Below are 23,361 nucleotides of genomic sequence, written 5' to 3' on the forward strand. Positions count from 1 at the left end.
AAGAGGTTAGGACTTTTCAGCTTGGAGAAGAGACGACTGAGGGGGGATATGATAGAGGTGTTTAAAATCATGAGAGGTCTAGAACGGGTAGATGTGAATCGGTTATTTACTCTTTCGGATAGTAGAAAGACTAGGGGGCACTCCATGAAGTTAGCATGGGGCACATTTAAAACTAATCGGAGAAAGTTCTTTTTTACTCAACGCACAATTAAACTCTGGAATTTGTTGCCAGAGGATGTGGTTAGTGCAGTTAGTATAGCTGTGTTTAAAAAAGGATTGGATAAGTTCTTGGAGGAGAAGTCCATTACCTGCTATTAAGTTCACTTAGAGAATGGCCACTGCCATTAGCAATGGTAACATGGAATAGACTTAGTTTTTGGGTACTTGCCAGGTTCTTGTGGCCTGGATTGGCCACTGTTGGAGACAGGATGCTGGGCTTGATGGACCCTTGGTCTGACCCAGTATGGCATTTTCTTATGTTCTTAAGCAGGGACTACAAATACCATCATGCACTGGCTGTAAATTCAAAAAGACTGGTAAAAAAAAAATACATACATTTAAAAAATCGTTTTGGAATTGGTTCACTTTACAGCTCTTTATCTGCACCTCATGCATATTCATTGCAGTGATCTTGAAACACAGCTCTCTTCACCATGCTTGCACGTGTGTGCGTGGAGGGGCGATGAAGGACAGCGACATCATCGTAGCCCCACCCCCATCAATGCCGTTCCCCTAAGACCCCACTGAACCCAAGGGAAAAGCTTTCCAGCCGATTCTCTGCCACTGTAGCATCTGCATGAGCTCCTGTGCCAGGTCAAGACACGCGTGAACCCCTGACCTCTCCCTCCCCAACCCTAGACACTCCACGCCACGGTTTTTAAACTGGCAGACTGAGGCTTGCTTTGTTTCTAGGACTACAAGTCCCAGAATGCTCCGTCGGAGGCTCGATCCAGCCCCTCCCTCCACCCCGGGCCGCTACGGTGGAGCAGCCCGCTGGCTTTGGTTTACAAAGTGGCTGGAGGCCCGGGGGTGTCATGGCTGCGGCCCTACAAACCCTGGCGCACATTGCCTGGCAGGCGCTAGTCCGCACCTCTGGGCCCCGGGGGTAAAGCTGAGATCCGCACATGACCCTGAAACATGAAGCTCTCCGAGGAGAGACAAACGATGCACGCCATCGTCCAGCATTTAAAGACCGCGGGCATTAAAATCCGCCGCTGGAAGGCCAACAGCAGCGAGCAGCAGGTAAGGAGGGGTCGGGGAATCGGAGGCTCTTATCCCGGGGAGGGGTCCGCGGCGGCGGCCCCCGGCACTAAAGTGTGACTAGCACAGGGGCAGCTGGAGAGAGACCTCGAGGGTATGAATACAGCACGGACAGATGAAAAGCTTCTAGAGAAGCGTTCACAATTAGCGGGCGCTGCTGGCTTCCAAGGAGATGGGGATTTTCCTTAACAATAGCTTTTCATCATCTTCTTACTTTTTATCCCTGGGACCCCCCCCGGAATGTCCCTTTTCTCAGCGGATGAAAGTGTAACACGACGCGCATGTTTCTGCGACTCACGTGCGCCGAGGCCAGGCATGTTCAGAAGGCCGTTCTATGCGTTTATACCCGAGTGAATTGTGCAGAAAATTGCTGTCTTTATGTGCCAGCGAGAAGAAAATGTTCATTTTCTTTTTATGTTCTGTTAAAGGAATGTCTTTTTTTTTTTTTTTTTGTGAGATACCAAGAATAGACCTTAAATAAACAAAGTCCACAGAGATAGTTATGGGCATGAAGGAGACCTGGGAGTAAGACTCAAAGTAGAGTTGGGATGAATAGAGAGAGACCTGTTTTGAGGATGATAGCTGGTACTTCTGACTTCAGATATGGCTCCCTGTAAACAGGATGCTGTCCTGTTAGAAGTGGGTTCCAACACCTGGTAAGGTCAGGAGGTTATCTCCTAACCAGGGTTGCCTTTTATAGAGTGTTGGGTAGGGAGTGGGCATGGGTCGCAGGTCGCCAGCACTGCCATGCAGCCTGGAGCTGATCTGACTCCTCTTTTTCCATGACAGGAGAGGCCGCTCTCTACCAGCTCGGGCCTGTTTGGGGTCCCTCTGCACGTGCTGCCGCTCTCCCAGAAAGAGGGACCTATACCACAGTGAGTATCGGTTCTGTTTTCCCTTCTGCCCCTTACAGCTCCTGGCATTAGGAGGGAGCAGCAGCATTATTCAATTAGTCACATTCATTGTCGTGCAGGGATAGATCGTCTAAGGTTATACCATCCGTGGCAGAGCCTGGGATTAGAACTGAGGCACAGGGAGATGCCCTATGGTCGAGTTTCTGAATCCCAGGAATTCTGTATCCCCTTCCCGTTTCTTGCCTGCATGGAGTAGTGTGTATCTCTGCAGCTGTACTGTGCTCTCTCTTGCTCCGGCTTCATAAAGCCCGTGCGGGCCCCTCTAAAGGTCATCCTGAGTAGCCTGGTAGGCTAGCACCCACAGATTATTCTGTCCTCTGCAGGTTCCTTGTGGATGTGTGCCATTTCCTGAACCCGCACCTGCACACAGAGGGTCTGTTCCGAAAATCCGGATCCATGACTCGAATCAAGGCCTTAAAGGTACGGTGTAACATCACCCACGGCTGGATTTGGGTATAGGAAATTCTGAAAGCACCCAAAAACTGTGACTTTGATTTCTGGGATTGAAACCCAACACCCCTGGACATTTGCATATGAGATCCATAACCTTGTATGCAATCACAGTATCACCCTGTATGATATGTAATTATACTGAGATAATGCCTTGCTATATAGACTTGGCATTTATGTAAGCATTATTACTGTGTGACCACACAATCGCAACAGGGAAGGGACTGCACTCAAACCCAGGTCCCAGACAGAGAGTCCGTGACGGCATAAGGATTAGAGCTGAGGCCCAGGGAGATAGGGACTCGCTCAGAGGTCACACCATTAATGTGTGCTAGCTAATGCACATTAGGGACGTGCATTCGTTACATCTGTTTCAGCAGGCATGCACGTACCTCGCCAACTTTCTAGTACACGTGGGAAAATGGATAGTACGCGTGTATCATTTATTAAAAATACACACATTCTAGTACACACAGGAAACGGGAGAGTATGTGTGTATTTTTAATAAACGATACACGCGTACTATCCGTTTTCCCGCGTGTACTAGAAAGTTGGCGAGGAATGTGCATGCCTGCTGAAACAGATGTAACGAATGCACGTCCCTAATGCCCGCACATCTAAAACTAATATTTGTTAGTATTATGTTGTGTTTTGTTTGTTTTTTTTAATTCTTCTGGAGGCGGCTGTGTTGACCAGAATGTCCCAAATGTCACAACCACCCTGTGTGAGAGGTGGAATGTAAATACATTTCCTGTCTCTGATTGGACCATACTGGGAAAATTTAAATACCATGACGAGCAGGAGCAAAGCGTAGCCTCTTTGCAGAGACCAGTCAGACACGAGCGTATATGGCTATATGGGATCTCATTGGTGGCTTTCAAGTGAACATTCCCAGGATGTGGGGGGAGGGGAGGGGGCTGAAAAGATGTCATACGGTCTTGACAGCTTCAGTCTATTGGGTAAGCAGTGCTGCCTGGACCACTTCACAGGGGCCGCAGATCGGGGCCCTGCTCTGCATCTTGTGCAATCCTGCTTGCCTAGTGTAGAAAGATGCCCTGGGTGGGGGAGGGGAGGTGATGACACAACCAGTATTGTGTCCCCAGGACCTGCGTCAGACATTGACTGCACGCAGAAAAGGGGAAAAAAAAAAAAGGGTTTGAGTAACTCGGATACTGGAAGCTGCACTTTGTGGAGGGAGGGTTTGCTTCGAAAACAGGAACTCTTTGCAAGTCTCGCCTCTCTGTCCCTTGCTTCCTCCTAAGGCCTGAGATGGGAGCATCTGAAAGCGAGCTGCCCCGCGGTCCCAGGAAATTTCAGTGGGCAGCAGGGCTCAGGCCTGTCTCTGGAAGCGATGACCCTTTCCTCTGTTCCATGCTGACCCGAGAGCCTCCGCTCAGCCTTCTCTCTGTGTTTCAGGCCAGGCTGGAGACCGGGGAAAAGTGTTTGGACTCTGCGCTGCCCTGCGACGTTGCTGCCTTGCTGAAGCAGTTCTTCCGGGACCTGCCGCACCCTCTGATTCCCGTGGAGCTGCAGGAGCCCCTGTACCGCATCCAGGAGCTGGTGCCGGAGAGCGAGAGGGGGTCCGTCACGGCGCTGGTCACCTGCCTGCTGCCACGGGTCAGCGCCTGCACCCTGCGTTACCTCTGCACCTTCCTGCAGCGCATCGCCACCAGGTGGAGCAAGATTCACGTGGCGGGGCCCCAGGCACACTGCACCAGCAGGAAGATCTCTTATATTGTAAAGAGTTGATTTTCTTTCCCTTCTGGTCCTCCTCTGGTTGTATGGTTGCTACCTGGTTTTATTCCTTTTCCATGCATGGACTAGGATGGGGGTCCTACCAGTTCCAGCCTGCACAAAGGGTAAAATCCAGGACTGGCTCAGTCTGTTTTGATAAAATGGAGTCCGTTTCTTCCACACTCACCCCCTCAACTCCTTATTCCCTTTTTTTTTTTTTTTTCTCTTTGCTCTCCCCTCACAAAGCATATTTTGTTTTTCAAAACTCCATTGAAGCACTATAAATTCGCTGTTTCAGCAGGGCCAGCTCCATGCTGTGCACTTCTTTGCAGATGGCGCACGCTTGGATTCTCCGGCCGGGTTTCCTACCGCCCCCCCCCGGGTCATCTGGGGCTGGAGATGGCACGGAAGCAGCATTCGCAGCACCAGGAGGGGGTGGGGAGAGTCACGGTCCTGGTTAAGGGTGCCACCGGGCAGCTGGATTTAGCGCCCGTAGCCCAGGGCTCCAGAAGGAGTCCTGTTGGGTGGCACCACAGGACTGCCAGGCTAGGAACGAGGGTGGGGTGGAGGGAATCCCTGGTTAGTTGCAAATGAAGGCTCATGGCACTAGGATCCCAGTTCTCCTTCTGAAAGGAAGACCAACCGGGGCCAAAAAAAGGCAACAGCAGCTATCCCTTAATACGACTGTATTGAAAAGTTAGTGGCTTCTCTGGGGCTGTCCCTGTGCTCTGCTTCTCAGCTGTCAAAGTTTGCTGTGCAGGCTCGTTTACCAGAAGAGGCGCTTTCTTTTTGATGCTGTTTTATGTGAAACACTTCAGGTTTTAATCATGCAGCAGATAAATCAAGCCTCATTATCAAAGCCTGAGTTTCTGCTTTATCATCTCTTGCACGTTTGAGGTTCCCATTTTGTTTTAGGGAAATTTCACTCTGACAGCACTAATGGCAACTGAAGCGTCCTACCAGCAACTGTGCAAGCTCCCTTCCCCACACACACACACAGGCACAGCACAGTCAGAAGCTCTGGAAGCTTCACAAACACACACTCATTCACTCACACTCTCTCGCTCTCACATCCAGCATGGGCAACAGTGCAAGCACCCATCCTCATATGTACAGCCCCAACAAAATCTTTGGAAGCTTCATGAACACTTGCTCACACATACACGTGTTCGCTCTCTCTCGTGTCTACCACAAAGCAAGTAGTGCATGTGAAAGCTCCTCTCCTCGAACACAGAAGAAGTATTCACTCACTCACACTCTTACCACAGAATGAGTACAGCATGGGCAGCAGTGCAAGCACCCATCCTCATATGTACAGCCCCAACAAAATCTTTGGAAGCTTCATGAACACTTGCTCACACATACACGTGTTCGCTCTCTCTCGTGTCTACCACAAAGCAAGTAGTGCATGTGAAAGCTCCTCTCCTCGAACACAGAAGAAGTATTCACTCACTCACACTCTTACCACAGAATGAGTACAGCATGGGCAGCAGTGCAAGCTCCCCACCTCACATGCATAGCCCCAACACAGAACAGGCACAGCACGGTCAGAAGCTATGCAAGCTTCACACACTTGCATTCACCACAAAGCAAATACAGCACGGGCAGCAGCAGTGCAAGCTCCCCTCCACACACACCAACACAGAACAGGTACAGCACGGTCAGAAGCTATAAAAGTTTCATACATGCAAACGCACAGGCAGCACTGCAAGCTCCCCTCTTCACACGCACAGCCCCAACACAGAGCAGGTATAGCATAATCGGAAGCTCTGCAAGATACACACACATCCACTACAGAACAGGTACAGCATGGGAAGCAGTGCAAGCTCCCCGCCTCACAGGCACAGGCTCAACACAGAACAGGTACTGCCACCACCCATGCAGTGCAAGGTACAGCATGGGTGGTGGCAGTGCGGGCTTGCACCGTCACACGCTCAAGTTCTTTGTGTCTGTTTTCATGGTTTGCTTGCCTTCCATTATGTTCTGTTGCAGATGTGATGAGAACAAAATGGACTCTGGGAACTTGGCCTTGGTGCTGGCTCCAAATCTGTTCCCCAGCTCTGAGCTGAGCGAGCGGCTGACGGTGGGCACCGAGAGGCAGCTGCAGTTGCAGGTGGCTGTGTTGGAGACCTTGATAACCAATGCGCTGGAGATTGGTGAGTCCTGGCAGAGCTGGAGGCAGGCAGATCATTGGCGGTCTCTTTACATTTCTAGCAAGGTAGCAGTCTGCCTGGTCGGAACTTGCTCAGCCCTGTTCCCTGACATTAATGCAGGGGGATCTGAGGCTGCTGCGTATATGAGGCTACGTCCCCATTTTAATCCTTCTATCATTTTAGCTCGCTGGTGCCTGTGAGCTGTGCTTCTACAGGGGGCCTAAGGAACCGGAGCTGGCTTCTGGAAACTGATCCAGGTCTCCTGCACATTAGCCGTACAGCCACCGTTATGACAAATCCTCAGAGCTGCTGCTAATCGCACGTGGTATAATTGTGTATCAGTTTTCCAGCACTGAGGCATAGTCTCTCCTTCCATATTACTAACGGGAATATGTTCTCTCTGTCTCCTGTCCCAGGTCACGTTCCTCACTTCATTGCAGAGAAGGTCTCCTCCATGCAGGAGCTGGAGACCGCCTGCCGCCATCCGGTGCCGCAGGGCAGCGGAGAGCAGGCAGCAAGTGACGAAAACTGCCGACGGAGACGCAGACGGAGTATGGGAGGTGAGCATGCCCCCGGCATGGGAGAGGCACTCCAATGCTGCTGCAGCGAGCACCACAGCGCAAGGAAAGCGTGCTGGCGTCACCCACACAGTGAGCAGCATGCCTGGCACAGCAAAGGGATGAACGTGTCCACGGGGCAAGGAAGGTGTGTGGGTGTCGCGCGTGTGGTGAGCACATAACATGCCTTGCACAGCATGGAGGAAGGAGCCTCCACAGGGTGAGAGAAGGATTGTCGGTGTGGCTAGCGAGGTGAGCAGGGAGTAAGGCCTGCCTGCAAGTCCATGGGTAACACAAGGGTAATCCCAATAACTATCAAGAGATAGTAAGAGTGTAAATTATAACGTTCCTACAGTGTAAACACTAATCAAAGGTGCTATTCATGTATGAGGACCACTGGGAGAACTGGCATCAGCCAAGATGCGCTAGATTCAATCTCCTGTCTTTTACCCTCGATGGGCTTTAGACAGAATTATTAGCACCAAGGTTTAGTCATAGATTATTCTCCCTTGTGGTCAAGGGTATATGGTGGCAAGAGAGACAAGATTATAACAAGATATGCAAGTTGGAGTTTGAATAAAAAATGCTTTTGATTCATGTGGGCACTTGGTGACCACAAGGGAGAATAAGAACATAAGAACATGCCATACTGGGTCAGTACCTGGGAAGTACCCAAAAACTAAGTCTATTCCATGTTACTGTTGCTAGTAATAGCAGTGGCTAATTTCTAAGTCAACTTAATAGCAGGTAATGGACTTCTCCAAGAACTTATCCAGTCCTTTTTTAAACACAGCTACACTAACTGCACTAACCACATCCTCTGGCAACAAATTCCAGAGTTAAATTGTGCGTTGAGTGAAAAAGAACTTTCTCCGATTAGTTTTAAATGTGCCCCATGCTAACTTCATGGAGTGCCCCCTAATCTTTCTATTATCCGAAAGAGTAAATAACCGATTCACATCTACCCATTCTAGACCTCTCATGATTTTAAACACCTCTATCATATCCCCCCTCAGCCGTCTCTTCTCCAAGCGGAATAGCCCTAACTTCTTTAGTCTTTCCTCCTAAAGGGAATGGAACAGCTCCCCTATCATTTTGGTCGCCCTTCTCTGTACCTTCTCCATCGCAATTATATCTTTATTGAGATGCGGCGACCTGAATTGTACACAGTATTCAAGGTGCGGTCTCACCATAGAGCGATACAGAGGCATTATGACATTTTCCGTTTTATTCACCATTCCCTTTCTAATAATTCTTAAACTTTGGTGCTAATAATGATTCTGTCTAAAGCCCATCAAGGGCAAAAGACAGGAGATTGAATCTAGCACATCTTGGCTGATGCCAGTTCTCCCTGTGATCCTTTTATACCTGAATGGCACCTTTTGATGAGTGTTTACATGAAAGGACTTGAACAAGTTAATGTAAATCGGTTATTTACTCTCTCAGATAATAGAAGGACCAGGGGGCACTCCATGAAGTTAGCAAGTAGCTCATTTTAAAACAAATCAAAAAAATGTTCTCACTCACAGCATAGTTAAACTCTGGAATTCAGAGGATGTGGTTACAGCAGTTAGTGTTACTGGGTTTAAAAAAGGTTTGGATAAGGTCCTAGAGATTAAATCCATAAACGATTACAGTAATTAATAAGCAATAGTAGCTTGTGTTTGGGTACTTGCCAGGTACTTGTGGCCTGGTTTGGCCTCTCTTGGAGATGGACCCTTGGTCTGACCCAGCATGGCATTTCTTATGTTCCTACGAGCATTATGATTTACACTCGCTGTTGTGGCTTTCTTTTTGTTATGACAGTAGTTAATACTGACATAAGGGTAACACGAGGACTTGCTTAGCCGTGGCGCTTTGCATCTTTCCCAGCTGGATGGGAGCAGATCCTTGACTCTGAGCTTCTCAGGGTCGGCTGCTTTCTTGCTGTTGTGTAGGTGCTGCCTATGTTCTTATCTCTGTAATGTCAGAGTGCTGGGGGTCCTGCAGGAATTCCTCTGAGCCGTAATAGCCAAACCTGGTGGGGCTGTGCAAAAGAACTTCTTCTTTCGAGATCTGTCGTGCTGTTTCCATTTCAGAGATTGTGAACGGAGCCCTGAGCAAACTAAAAACGGGACACGTGCCTTCTGGTGCATCCCAGAAAGAGCAGACGCCAGGTGGGTGCGATCTTGTTTTGGGGGACTCATTCAGTAGTCCTGCACGGCTGCATCTACTGAAATCATTTTCTGTCTCCCCCCTTCCTGCTGATTTCCTCCTTTTGAAAACAGCTGCTGAGACAGACTCCAATCCTATCCACAGGACGTCCTTCAAGACGAAGAGGAAAGCGTCTGAGGACTCGTGTGAGGGGTCGGAGCTGAAGAAGAGGTGCAGGGGGCATTTTACCTAGACTTAGAAGTTTACCTCCTCCGATTTAATTCTCTCTCAGTCCCAGTCCGAGGCGCTGCATTTCCGACAGCTGTGTCCTCCATAGCTAACAGAACCGCGGTGACGTCTTGTAGACCCCCCCCACCTAGCCTTCGTCTGTCCTGTCTCCCTTCTGATAAGGCCTTTGTGGCACTACCTACCTCTGCTTTCTGTTGCAGGAAGGCCACTCTGGACTTCATCCCTGGGCAGCTCCTGGCTGACGACGATGCATTGAGACTGCCTGACGGTTCCCTTGCAGACACGGGTGAGTCCGATATCTGGCAGCTCTCCCTGCTCTGTGCACCGGCTCCAGAGTTTTTATGTCTTAACACGGTGCAGGGAAAAGTCCTGGAGCGAGGGGGATACAGGGCCTCTGTTCTCTATTGCAAGGACTGTTTTTTATATTCTGGGAGAATGGCAGAGGTTGCGCTGATTTGAAGGGGGGCATAAGCAGGTGAGTCTCCACCTGTCTCTCTTCTTGGTATAGAGTATCTAGGTGTCGCGATGACATTTGTCTCGTGCTCCGAGCTGTCACATGAGCCGGAGAGGACCCCCCTTCCCTGGGCAGCTTTACAAAGATCGAGACCCCCCGCTACTGCTGCTCCCTTCCCTGCAGCTCTCCTCCTTTTCTTCCAGCGCTGGTTGGCCGGTCCAACGAGTCCCCCAAGGATGTGCTGAGTCCAAACTGCTTCTGGTCCTCTGCAGCCCTTGACGTGCCAGGTGCCTCAAGGTCTCCGGCCAGCATCAAGAGGCAGCGCAGCAAGAGGTTGGAGGGCAAGCGAGTTCAGAGGTGAGAGGTCAAACGGTGAGCGAGCCCTGCATTGCAGTTTAGCAAACTGGGAAGTACGTTCCCAAAGGGTGAGCCTGAGAATTTAACTGCCTGGGAAAGGGGAGCAGTGACAGCGGTGAGAAGACATGTGAATTGTTGGGGTGTATGGACCAGTTGGCACACCAGTTTCATGCATTCAGACTTCGGCCCAGTAGTGCCAGGCGACCTTCACCCAGTCAAACCCTGGGATTAGCAGCTCTCTCTTCCCAAAGTCCAGACATATCCCTATGCAGCCAGGGGCCCACAGGGGACAGCCCCATTTGAGGCCTAGACGGGGGGGGGGGGGGGGGGGGGAACCACAGAAACGTAAAGCTGATGTAGTTCCGCTCGGGGTGCAGACTGAGGCCTGCGCAGGGGTGGCTGATTATATTCCTGCTCTGGGTCGGTACAGGAGTGCAGCTGCTGCATCCTCGTCCAGAGCCCAGGCAGAAGGGGGTTCACCAGATTCTAAAGCTGACCTCTCCCCACCAGGGGACGCTCCCCTGATGCATTCTCCCCCCACCCTTTCCAGGGTTCCTTCGGGTTGCTGCTCCCCATCAGCGATGGACCGCACAGACAAGGTTCGGAAGTCCCTGCGTCTCTTTCAGCGCACTCGAACTGAAAAAGAGGAGGTGGGTGTGTGCGTGTGAGCTTCTCGCATGGTTTATCTGCTGTGCTGAGAGAACATGCTTCGTGTGTGATCCTGCAGTGTGTGTCTGTCTGAACCTCGTTGGTCATGCTTGCTTTTTGAATATTTTTTTTTTTCTTGTGTAAGTCCGGAGAACCCTCAACTCTGGAGACCAGCGGCTGGACCCTGATGAAGAGGATGGTGGCAGACGCCCTGGAGGGGCCCCTCTTCCCTGGGAAGGATTTCCGAATAACTCAGTCATCTGTGAAAGCAAGTGAACAGGGCCACGGTAGGACACGAGTCGCGCCTGTGGGCTCCCCCTCTCCTCCTGACTGGCTAGGCTTGTTGCCCTGTGGCAGATTGTGGCACCTGGTGGATAGCTGACCATCTCCAGAGAGGGGTTCATTTAACCTCCCAGACCTGGGCTCTGATCATGCTGTGTGTGACTGGAGGGAGGTCACTTAACTTCCATAATCCTCAAACTTGACGTCGGAAAGACTTAAACGCTATGGGGGAAGAGCCCTTGTGATTTTAATCTTTCTCTGTAGACTGGAGGTGCTCTGCCCTTGTCCGCCCACCCAGGCCCGTTGCTGAGTGCCGAGTACCATCTCTGCCAGCAGGTCCCCCCTCTGACGTGGCTGCAATCCAACAGCTGTGTAAAAAGCTCCTGAGACCCTCCCGCCTTTAGAGTTAACAGCATGGAGCACCGATGAGGGCTTGTTGGTGTGCCCTGGACAGTTGCCTGCTCTGACAGTCCTGCTTCCACCCCAGCTTTTCCCTAGCACTTGTAACCCTAGCACCCTTCCCCTTGCCTGACTCTTCTATGTCTTAGGCTGCAGGAATTCACTTCCTGCCGGGCCTCCCAGCACTCATCGCCCCCTCATGGCCAGAAGAGCTGCAACAGCTCGATCCCAGGCAAACGCCACCTCGGATCTGTGATGGATATGGAGATGGTCGGGCGTATTTCAGAAACTGGGGGATATGCAGAGAACGCTGAATGACGTTTTCTGCCTAAGGAAAGGACAGTAATAGGTCTGCACCTTTTCTCGTTTCAGGGACTCCAGGTGAAGCCACTGCAGAGGAGGTCCCCCCCGAGACCTCACCCGGCTGTGATGAGGCCTTAAGTAGCTCCAGCCCTGGGAGTCGAAGCCAAAGCGCACTGGCACCAGACACAGAAACGAAGAGCAGGATGAGCCTTGCATTCTGTCGGGCAGGGGGGACTGGACGGCAGACTTTGGACAGCAGTGCAGGGCGGGATCCAGATCCCCAAGCAGTCGGCAATAGCAGCACAGGCCCAGAGAAGGAGGAGGGGGGCTTCTCTGCCCCGGGAGCCGAGGACCCTTCTGAAGGCAGCACTGTGCCTCATCCGGACAGCGTGCTGGTGAGAGCTCCAGAGTCGCCCGAGAAGCACCGCAGGGTCCTGCGCCGGTCGCTCAGCTTGCCAGAGAACCTCTTGGAGTCTATGGAGGGCACGCCACTGGAAACCAGACAGGAAGTGGACCCCCCCGTCCCCGCAGGCAGCCCTTCCACGGAGACCATGCCAGGCGTGGACGGGTGTTTGAAAGGCCAACAGCTGCAAACCAACGCGGGCACGGTGTCGCGTGTTAACAGTGCCCTGCAGCTCGGGCTGCCTCTGGTGCTGGTGACGCTGGCCGATGAGCACAGTATGGAGTCGTTGGTGACCAAATGCTTGGGCAGCGGTGAAGCGGCGGCCCCGGATCTGTCCGAGGAGGGTGACCGGGCTAGGAACCACCCCCACCACAAGCTGCAGGAGACGCTGGGCATCTGCGTGTCTGTGGCAGACTGCATCCGCAAACTTAAAATCTCCTCCAAGTCGGCCGTGCCGAAGAGGAGCATGCACAAGCTAACCATGAACTTCCAGCGAGCAGCTCCGGAGGGCCCCTCGGAGAGGAACTGCTCCCCACTGAAGCGCAGAGGGGCCAGGAAGTTTGGGCGGTCCTTGAGCCACGAAAGCGGCCTGGCCATGGGGGCCGGCGTGGATGCCACCAAGTTTTCAGCGGGCGGGGGCCCTGCCGCCACGCCTCCCCCCTCGCTGGCGGAGCAGGGCGGCGGCCACCTGAGCACGAGGGGCGCCCGGAGCCCCCAGCCGTGCAAGAGCCCCCTCAAGTCCCTGAAGACCTACAGCCGTCAGATCTTCATCAGCAGGAAACACATCACCCTATCCTTCGCAGGGCTGAGGGGCAAGAAGGAGCTGGGAGCAGAAACCGCTACCAGTGCCGTTCCTGCCCCCAGATCTGCTGGCTTCTTTCCTGAAGCCCTCGGTGAGGGCTCTGATGTCCAGGAGGCAGCCAAGACTGACTCACAGGGTCCCTTACCCCAGGAGTGTCTGCTGCAGCCCACGGAAGAGTCAGCATCTGTATCGCAGGCCTCCCCTCAGGAAGTACGCGGCTATGAAGAAATAGAATGCTGCTGATCCACTCGGATGGTTTAATTGCTGTCTTCCAAGCATGAAATGGTTTCTTATTCTTATGTGGTGCAAGCTACCAGGCACTTGTGTCTGCTTTTGCATCAAATGTGTGCGATTGGGGGGGGGGGGGGGGGGGGGGGGGTCACATCTGCCTGGCACAATACCCCCAGAAAAGCAAGAAGGTAGCAGCACTGGTTTGCACTGCCACCTTCTGGCCTTAAAGTGTCACTGTAAGAAGCCAAAATCCAGCATCGCCCTCCCTTGGTTCATTTCTGTGCTGTTGATGTGAGCACGAAGTCGCTCAGGTGGGATCCTTGTATGGGCCGAGACGCCCACGTCTGTACTCGATAAGAAAATCTAAACTTTGCTGCTGCTTCGGGGAGATGCATGGTTTTGTTCGGGAGGGTCTGAGGCAGATGTTCTAAGGTGTCTCGCTCTGTATTTATTTTTCTTGTGATTTGTGAGGTGGCAGGAGATGGGGGGGGACGGGGGGACGGGGGCTTCCTGCCCTGTGGTTCTGGAATGGATGGTGTGAGGGCCTTTGAGGGAATCTCTCATCTCTGTGGGATGGGGCAGGATGATGCATGTTGTGTGACTGTGGGTGTTTATTCCACACCTTCTTTCCTGGCACCTGGGCTTCCTTTTCTGTCCTACATCCCTTTGCCAAGACCCTGTTTTTGTCCTAAGAGAGTTTTATGGATTTTGGAACTCTGTATTCTATAGTGTATTTTGAAATATATATTTTTTAAGTGAAATACTTTTTGTTCTTCCTGCGATTATCTGAAATTTTACAAAATAAAAAGGATTTTTGGAAGCAGACCTTTTTGTTTACTTTCCTTTAGCAGCAGAAGCTGATCTGATCTGGGACTGGCAGGAATCTTGACATGACTTTCGGCCAGGGTGCACTGGCACCTCCCCCCCCCCGGCCCTGCAGCTGGTGCAGGAGAGGGTTGCTTTTCTACTAAATTATCTCCACCCCGTAAACACACACAGACGCACTCACTCTCTTACTTTTGAACGGAGCTGCTAAGCTTTCACCCTTTCCTCAGAACTTGTGACACTTGGCACCACATTTTGGGGGAGGAAATTAGTGGTTGCCAAGAGGGATGCTGCAGATACAACTAGCAGAGGCATGAAGCATCTCTGTCATGCTTAGGTTTTTAATTTTCTGTGGAGAGAAGCCATGTTTTCTTTTTTTTTTCTTTTTAATTTTCTTAAGTTAGCTGTACCTTCTGATCGCCTGTTTTCTGTTCAGCCCCCCACTCTTTTCTGCAAGAGCAATGCTGTCATCACTTTGTACATAAACACAGCTGCATGGAGCCTATTTCAGAAGACTACAATTAGGGAATTTTTTTTTTTTTAAATGAATTGCAAGGGGGATGCTTGGTTAACTTGTCAAGAGCAAAGCCTTTGGCTTTGTTGTGCACACAGAGGCAGGCAAACTGCTGGGGTAGGCTCCTTGACGTACAGCTGGGCTTCCCAAAACTTGTCATCCCAAGGCCAGTCTGGGTTTTAGGCTCTTCACAATGAATGTGCATGAGCTCAGTTGACAGATATTGGAGGTCCAGTCTATGCATATTTGTTCTGCATATTCCAGAAACCCCGCCTGGTTCTGGTGTTACCCGGACTTTCTTGGAAAGCCCTTACTGTATATCTAGGGGCTCCCTAGATATACAGCGGTAGCCCCTCTGCTGGGGAGGGTCCTCTCCTATCTGTGTACCGCTTCTTACCTTCTCCCTTTAACCTGCTGCCAGTAAGATGGGATAAAGCTCTGGGTGTTAGAACCGTGGGCTCTGCTGGTCCTCAAAGGTCCAGCTATGGAGGGGAGCTCCTTCGCCGGGGCCCTGGTGAATGCCTCGGAAACCTGCATTTGCTGCTGCCTTCTTCAGGATGATACTATTACTGATTCAGCTCCTGAAGAGTGGGAGATGTTGGAGGGGGCTCCTGGCTGCTCACGTGCCTAAGCAGTATTGGAGGGGCTCCTGTGTTTGTTTGAGTGAGGAGGAAGCATCAGATGAGTCCTGTGTGATTTTAAACTTTTTATTTAAAGAAACTTACAGGCAACTGAAAAAGACCATCAAAAGCAAATGATGCAGCAAAGGGCCTTAGTAAAGGTGACAGTATCCCCAATTACACCCAGCAAGTAATAAAGCAAAAAAGTAACACATCTGCTCTTAAAAACCTCTACAAGATTATAAAATCAGAAAGGGGACAAAGAAAATAAGACCCAGAACATGGACCTGCTAATGACTTTGTTTCCTCCAGCCAGATTGCTCAGGAAGCAGATAACGGAGTTTGTCCATCAATGCTATTTTATAAAGAGTAGTAAGTCACTGGACAGGCCAATACAGTACAGTGCGCTCCATCGGAGCGCACTGTTAGCCTGCTCTGGGACGCACGTTTTCCCTTACCCCTTACTGTTGATGGCCCTATTAGGTATGCGCACGGGATACAGAAAGTAAAATGCAGCCAAGCCACACATTTTACTTTCAGAAATTAGCGCCGGGAAAGTGCACAGAAAAGCAGTAAAAACTGCTTTTCTGTGCACCCTCCGACTTAATATCATAGTGATATTAAGTCGGAGATCCCGAAAAGTTGCCTGTCGGGCCAAAAACAGTTTTTACTACTTTTCTGTGCACTTTCCCGGTGCCGGAAGAAATTAGCGCCGACCCAAAGGTCGGCGCTAATTTCTGAAAATAAAATGTGCGGTTTGGCTGCACATTTTATTTTCTGTATCCCGCATGCATACCTAATAGGCATATTTTTTCTGCATATGCCAGAAACCCCGAGCAGGCCCAGAGCAGGCTAATAGTGCGCTCTATCAGCCTGTCCATGTGTAAGTCTGGCAGTATATAAGCACAGCTCCAGAAGCAGGTTCGGCCTTTCTATCAAGATTAATATTCTCCAACAAACTTAACTGACATCACTTTGGAGACAGTGAGGGGAGAACCCCTTGCCTCTGGTGCTATTTGAAAGGGGTTTTAGGCCCTCCCTATGGGATTGGGGTGGTGGGGGTCCTGAAGGGACTGAGAGGCATTGGAAAAAGCTCCATAACTTGGGGTATAAGGAAGGGACCCTTGGGGGGGGGGGGGGGTTGTCATGTATCAATTTATGGAGTTCAAACCTTGCAGGGGCAATCCCAGCACCCCCTCACTGTAAGTGGGGCTATTATCTCTGCATAGTTGGATTAGAGGGTGTAATTAGGTTGAAGGGATGCAAGAGTAAGGATAGATATGGGTTAGTGAGGATGAGGGAGGGAGGTCTCGCAGTGGATGGAGTGCAGGATCCATGGAACTTGAATGCCCTAGCTTGCCCTCGGTATAAATGGTGTTGGGAGAAGGGAAATCCCTGGGTTGGAGGCTTGAGGCGTTCCTGGTGGACTGGGGTTGGGTTAGGAGGCCCAGCCTGGCTGTGGTGTTTGGGAGGGGTAGGACCCAGCGTGCTGCATGCAAGTCAGGACTTGCCAGATTCCCAGCATGCATGTGGAGGAGTGGGGAGGATTGCTGTGGGGTTAGAGTGGGGGCGAGTGTCATGTTAGCACAGTGGTGGGCTCTGGGTAAGGTGTAAATTAGTGGCCCTCCCCTTGCTTCTGAGAAATACCATACAATTTAGTAAACTAAATTTATTGTGATTAAATTAGGTAAATTAAAAAAAAGGAGCCAAATATTTTAACAATGTGGGTTGTTATTACATATCTCATATTTTTATTATATTCTCCTTTGTTTCCTGGCTTGAAGTCTGGCGAGCTCCAGTCGTGATAGCGGTGAAGGAGATCGGCACGGATTCTCTTCGGCCAGGGGGCGGGAGGTGGGTGTGGCAGTATGAGCAATGACCCTCCCCTTGGGCGCCTCCCCCCGGGCCTCGTCCAATCAGCAGGCAGGGGCGGGGCGCAAGCAGACAGACAGAGGGGGAGCCGGCAGCCGAGGTGAGAGAGCCGGGGTCGGGATTGAGCTGCAGGTCCGGGCTCGCTACCGGGCTCCCACCTCCGCGGCGCTATGGCTGAGGCCGGCGATGGGGAAGATGAGATCCAGTTCTTGAGAACCGTGAGTTAAGGGAAATGGGGTGGGGGAGAAGATCCGCTTCTAGCCCCGCGCACTAGGGCCCTCTTATCTGCCTAAGAGACGAGCTTGGGATAAGTCCTGGCACGGGGCCAGCCTAGGTAATAACAGATAAAGCAGGTCTTGGCCCCTCTGATAAAAGGGATGCGCGTAAGAAGGTCCTTGGGATGCTCAGGTGCGGCCAGTGGGATCCCCGGAGTGCCCTCCTCTGTACAGGGACTGATCAGGCTATCGTCTGCGGGCGGCTGGGGGATCTCTGATCCTGGGAGCCCTCCGGGCTGGGGCTCTTGCTGCTGTGACAGGTGCAGAGAGACACATGACGATGGCTGTTGGGGGGGGAGGGGGTGTCCTTCAGACTGCAGACACATTAGTGTCTGGCAAAGGGGAGCTCTGCAGAAGTAACTCCTCGCTCCCCATAGCAGAGCAGCAAAGTTCCCGCATACGTCTTGGAGGGTTTATAAATGTGGGTCTGTGGCTCTCTTGCTCTATTCTTGGCCCAGCAGTTTCTTCTTGTTGGTTGGGGCTTCCTCCTCGGTCGGAACCAGCTCTTTTGGGTTGGGGCACCATGGACCTTCATTTTTATCTACCCAGGATTTTAACTTTTTTTTTTTTTTTTTTTTAAATAATATCCGTCCCAACTTCTCTTAGTCTCCGAGAAGACGAAACTATCTCTGGCCATGAACCATGTTCCAGGACTCCCACCAAACCCCTGCAGTTCTCTGCCCCTAAGTCTGGCATCTAGTGGTTGCCATTGCATGATGACCGGGACTCCCTCCCTGCCAGGTAATGTGCTGACCTGGAAACTGAACCCAGGTACTCTCTATGGCAGTGCCCAGCTTGGTCTCTGCGGGCGCTGGGTGGCTCTCCTTGTATCCCATCCCTCTCCAGGTTCCTGCTGATCAGATCCAGCACTGCTTGGTTTTCTCTTTCAGCTCTTTCTATAATGGGGAGCTGACAGATGCAGTTCCTCAGTAACGCCCATTGCATACCCTGTTCCTTTTTAGTTTTCCTTTGCTCAGGAGTTTTTTTTGGAGGCGGGGATTTTCCAAATTAATTTGACAAAACCCCAAACCCCTTTTAGTGGGAAAGTGCCCAAGGTCAGTACCGCAGACAGGCTGGTAATTGACCTATGCCAGGTTTGTCCTTGGTATTGACGCCTGGCATTGTGGCACAATAACTATTGACTGTTGTGAGGTCACAGGAGGCTCAGTGATGTCACAGGGACGGTGGATTCTGTCTGTGCTATTCTGGTATCTTCCCCTCAGCTATAATTCAGTGAATCTGTGCTGGGAACTTGCTATTACCAGCTCCACCATATTAAGACCAGGGCGACAACTGTAATTGGCAATGTTAACTGTACTGTGATAGAAGAGAGGATTCTTTCTCCTGTTCCTTCCCCCCAGCAACCTTCTGTACACATGGGTAAAGGGAGACGGGTAACTATTAGGAAAAAGGCAGTGAGGTAGAACGTGAGCCCTGCATTAGAATATCATGTCCCGTTCTGGAGGCCGTACCTCTACAGGAGCTGGTCCAGAGAAAGGCAATTAAAATGGTGCAGGGTCTGCACCAAAAGCCCTATGAGATGAGAGTTAAGGACCTTAATATGAGTGCTTGAGAGGGGAGACAGTGGCTGAAAGGTGTAGTTCAGGCACAAGAAGCAAACCTATTTCAGAGGAAAGAATGCCGAAGAATAAGAGGTCACACTGTAAGGCTCTAGAAAGGTAAACTCATGAGCAACGTCAGAAAAATCCCACCTCTCTGAGGGGGCCGATGGAAATGGGCACTCGTATTGAGCGCCCACTTTCCTAACGCGCATGCAGCCACATCTCCCGGGCGCCCGATGCAGTATTTAAATGAGGGGCTGCGTTAGAAAGGAAGCGCTAGGGGAGAATTGTGCTCAGTATGAGGGTCCGTTTTTATCCCACTTCTGGCTCTTTTTGCTGAAGATGCCTGTAGCTAAAAGCCCCCTGCTATGGGCATCTAAATTGTGTGTCCAGAAGATTTTTTTTTTTTAAATCAAGCCAATATACATTTATTTTTCAACACCGCAAGCAATAAATTTAAGCATTATGGTACTAAATAAATAGGAGGACACACAGAGGACAGAATTTTTTTTTTATTATTTCTCATGAGCCCTTAACTCGCGGATTGATTTTACACCACCTCCAGGCTGGAGTTAAATTTGCCTCGTTAAAATGTGTGCACCCAGCAATTTTCTGCATTGGAGGTAAATTCCAGGTAGATGAGGCCATTGGCTACGCGTTTGTTTGGGCACACGCTAATCTCCTTATTGCATCGGGTGCTAGTCTAGCGCGTCCAACCACGCGTAAACCTGTGCACTTTTATTGCATCAGCCCCTGGGGGTGATGGATGCACAGAATAGCCTGTTAAGTGAAAGAGCTGGCAGCAAACACAGTAAGAGAACTTAAGAAAGCCTGGCTCGGGTGCTGAGGAGTAACGGGAAACCCGTGTGAGGGGCAGGGCTGCTGCAGGCTCGATGGAAGGAGGAAAAAAGTGGCTACAGGGTGGCTTGGCAGCGGTGGCAGTGCTCTGGTGCCTTTCAGAATTGGGCATCGGAGGCAGTTGCCTGTGCTGGAATCCGGGCCTGTGCAGACCGGATCACGGTGCGCGGTCTCTTGACGCTATGTGACTGCAGTCCGGATTGTGGTGGTGGTGCTGGGTGACTGCAGACTGTATTGGTTCTTTCCATGCTGCTGCTGCTGCTGCTGTTCTTTTTTTTTTTTATCTCTGGTCCTGCAGCTGGGGGTCTGCCTCTGTCGGCTCCTCTTTAGTTTTTCTCCATCTTCTCCTGGCAGAGAGCAGAAGAACTTTGATTTCAGGCTCTTAAAAAAACAAAAAAAAAAGCAAACTCTGGAACCATGTGCCCTAAATTGACTTCGGCTGTTCCAAAGCCCATAGGGAGGCAGCTCAGAGCTAAGGACCCTTATAATAAGCTGTGTAAACTTTCCCCATCAGTCTGTCTGTCTTTTTGAAGTGGGGCGTGCAAACCAATGGCTTGATTTTGCAAGCTGAGCAGGCCTGAGCTGGCAGTGACAGAACAAGGACACACAAGGTCTCATTCTGGTACCGTGATATACAGCAGTTTAAGAGAGACTGAAATCCTAGAAACAGAATACACAGCGGCCGCCCCTGAGATTCTCGAATCCATGGATTAGATACAGAATCCCCCACCCCCTTTCCTCTCTTCACAAGTGAACAGAGGGGATAAATACTCTGCACTCCCTGCAAAACCCTCCCTGTCTTCTGTCGATGCCAAGCATCAGCGCAGCCGCCTCGGGCTGCATTGGTTTGGCCTTTGTGAGGTCATTGAGCGCCGTGAGAGCAGTGGACGCTGTGACATCACTTTCCCCCGCCCGATTGGCTGGGCATGGTCTGTTAGCCTCTCTGCAGCCTGATTCCAGAAGCTTGCAGGAGAGCAGACAGGGCATGAAACGGAGCCTGGGAGTCTGCACGCGGTCACCCAGCTGCTCCCATGGGTACCAGAAAGGGCTTCGCTGCTGCCCCTGCCAGGGCGGAGTGCGCCTTGTGGTATGGGAGCCATACGGGATGGAGCGGGGGGGGGGGGGGTTGCAAGCCGCTTGGGTGCGCATCAGAGGGGAGACAGATGGCTCTTTTCTGCTGACATCTGGTGAGCTCCTAAATGTAGACACTTAAGTTAGGCCCTTATTTTCAGCTGAACTTCGGAGCCTAGGTTTTCAGCTGAAAATTCATCTCTATTTGGGCTCCTAAATTCATTTGCCTATATTTAAGGTCCTAGGTTAGGTGCCTAGTGCTGAAAATCCTTGCTAAGCTGACTTTTCCCCTGCCCTGTAGCCACTCACTTTTTAAATGTAGATGCTTGGCCCTGATACATTTTCAGAAGGAGCCTGCCTCCCAAAGTGAGGCTTCTGATCCCTTTGCTTATAGAAGAAGCTCACCCCTGGCCATCTTCCTGACTCCCTCTGGAGAGTCCTGCTGGAATATTCTGCCTCTCTCCAGAGGGCGCCAAGATTTCGGCTGTAAGCAGAATGGCTGAAGGCTGACACAGACCCGAGAGACTGAGGCTACTGGAGGTCTCTGTCTGACCCGGCATCTTCCCCCTGCTCCTCCAGGCTTCCAGCTCAGAAGCTGGGCTGGGATTCAGCATCTTTATACCCCCTTCCCAAGTTACATTTAGTCCTGGGCCAGGGTTCATGCACCAGGGCTTCTTCTGGAGCCTTGCGATCAGGGGATCTAAATTCTACCGCCAGGTGGAATTTATAGTTACATTTACTTGTTTGCCTTTCTGTCTTTGTTCTTTTTTTTGTTCCTGCATCCTTTCCGCCCTCTCTGACTTCAGAGTGTTCCACTTTTGCTATCTCCTAGTTAACCGAATTGTTATAATGTAATTTCCTTTCTTAGTTCAATTGTTATAATGTAAACCGATGTGATGTGGAAACAAATGTCGCTGTATATAAAAAAGTTAAATAAAATAAAACAAATAAATAATAAATAGGTGTCACCATTGTGCAACTACTTCCCACCCTGAAGGGGGGTGGGGGGGGGGGGGGGGCTGTGAGCATTGCCGTCACGGCATCCCCGTCCCCAACTGACCCCAGGGAGCAGGAAATTGAATCCAGGACCTTCCGCATGGCAGACTGGCACTGAGCCACCAGGCCAACACAGAGATCCTGAAGTTGTTTTTTTTTAAATTGTTAAAAACACCCCAGAGTTAATAAGGTTAGCATACCTGCTTGAGAATACCTGCTCGTAGCACATCTTTATTCTGGGGGCAGGGTGCAGTGGCACCACAGAGAGGGGAACGGCCGGGAGAAAGCCCCGCCTCTCGCGGACAGCACTTCAGTTACTCTGTTCTCTTCTTAGCGATTTGTTTTATGTCCTATGTACTTATTTTGGTGGTTGGTATTTTATACTTTCAATAACCCTTATCTGTTTATTGTGCATGATTGATTTGTTTTAATGTTTGTCGTGATCATTATGATGTTGTGGTTTTGTGCAATTTTACTATGGCTATGTCATTTATACCTGACTTCGTATGCTTTGTATTCCTGCCTTTGAGCAGGTTTATTCCTGGAAACAAAACTACAGCAATACAGCTAAACCCAGCTGGGGCCTGTAGAATAGCTGAGCCTGTACTGTCCTCGGAAGCTGTGATGTACACGGCCTCTGACTGACTGGGTACAAAGGACCACATGAAGTGCCGTACTGTGTCAGACCTTCACACCCTGCATTTTGTCTCCGAGACAACTACGTGGCACATCCCAAACAGTAGATCTATTTCTTGTTACTCCCAGGGTTAGCAATAGATTTCTTTAGTCTGCCTGGCTAATAAGGTATTATGGACTTTTCCTCCAGGAAGTTGTCCAAACCTCTTTTAAACCCTGCTATGCTCGTCACCCTGACCACGTCCTCTGGCAACAGATTCCACAGCTTGACGGTGCACCGAGTGAAAAAGTGTTTGTTTTTTTTACAATTTGTTTTAAATTTGCTGATTGTCAGTTTCATGTTTTAGTATTATTTGAAAGGGTAAATGATTTTATAAACGTCTGTCACGACCCCTCTCAGCTGTCTCTTTTCTAGGCTGAAGAGCCCTAACCTGTGTAGCCTTTCATCATAGCATTTTTGTTGCCTTTCTCTGCACACTTTTTTAGTTCTGCTGGGTCTTTTGTGAGATGGCATGACCAGAACTGCACACAATACTCAAGGTGCGGTTGCAGCATGAATTGATTCAGAGGACTCCTGGGAAGGCAAGGGACTGTTGCATCGGCTCATTTGATTCTGGAGATGGGGGGAACAGGGAGAGAATCGGATGCAATGCTGACCGTTAACTTAGTATCATAGAAAACGACAGCAGGGAAGGACCAAGTGGCCCACCCAGTCTGCTAGTTATCTCTAAGTCTCTCTCCTCCTATCCCACTGGTCCAATCCTGCTCAAGCTAAGGGTATCTCCCAGCTGTTGGCTTGACCG

The 23,361-nt window shown here is 50.7% G+C and overlaps 2 protein-coding genes across 15 annotated transcripts in view; both read left to right on the forward strand.

Moving 5' to 3' along the window:
• Positions 1–943: 943 nt before the first annotated feature.
• Positions 944–14,154, forward strand: LOC115100603 (rho GTPase-activating protein 11A-like). Its single transcript, XM_029619168.1, has 13 exons — positions 944–1,242; positions 2,050–2,135; positions 2,498–2,594; positions 4,041–4,297; positions 6,351–6,514; positions 6,928–7,071; positions 9,147–9,224; positions 9,336–9,432; positions 9,651–9,736; positions 10,108–10,261; positions 10,812–10,911; positions 11,055–11,196; positions 11,963–14,154. The coding sequence occupies exons 1-13, from the start codon at positions 1,138–1,140 to the stop codon at positions 13,339–13,341; spliced, it is 2,889 nt and encodes a 962-aa protein (XP_029475028.1). The 5' UTR covers positions 944–1,137; the 3' UTR covers positions 13,342–14,154.
• Positions 14,155–17,245: 3,091 nt separating this feature from the next.
• Positions 17,246–23,361, forward strand: part of RYR1 (ryanodine receptor 1) — a 132,546-nt gene continuing 126,430 nt past the window's right edge. For all 14 annotated transcript variants that reach the window (XM_029571751.1, XM_029571756.1, XM_029571758.1 and 11 more), the window contains exon 1: positions 17,246–17,378. In XM_029571751.1, coding sequence (XP_029427611.1) covers positions 17,331–17,378 — 48 coding nt within the window. In that variant the 5' untranslated portion in view covers positions 17,246–17,330. The remainder of the gene's footprint in view (positions 17,379–23,361) is intronic.

This window comes from Rhinatrema bivittatum, chromosome 11 (assembly GCF_901001135.1).
Source record: "Rhinatrema bivittatum chromosome 11, aRhiBiv1.1, whole genome shotgun sequence".
Taxonomy (NCBI): domain Eukaryota; kingdom Metazoa; phylum Chordata; class Amphibia; order Gymnophiona; family Rhinatrematidae; genus Rhinatrema; species Rhinatrema bivittatum.

Excerpts from the sequence above, each read along its gene's own strand:
- LOC115100603 (XM_029619168.1), top strand. The coding sequence starts at position 1,138 with ATGAAGCTCTCCGAGGAGAGACAAACGATGCACGCCATCGTCCAGCAT. Across the intron at positions 1,243-2,049 it reads CCAACAGCAGCGAGCAGCAG|GAGAGGCCGCTCTCTACCAG; the intron begins GTAAGGAGGGGT and ends TTTCCATGACAG. Across the intron at positions 9,225-9,335 it reads CCAGAAAGAGCAGACGCCAG|CTGCTGAGACAGACTCCAAT; the intron begins GTGGGTGCGATC and ends TTTTGAAAACAG.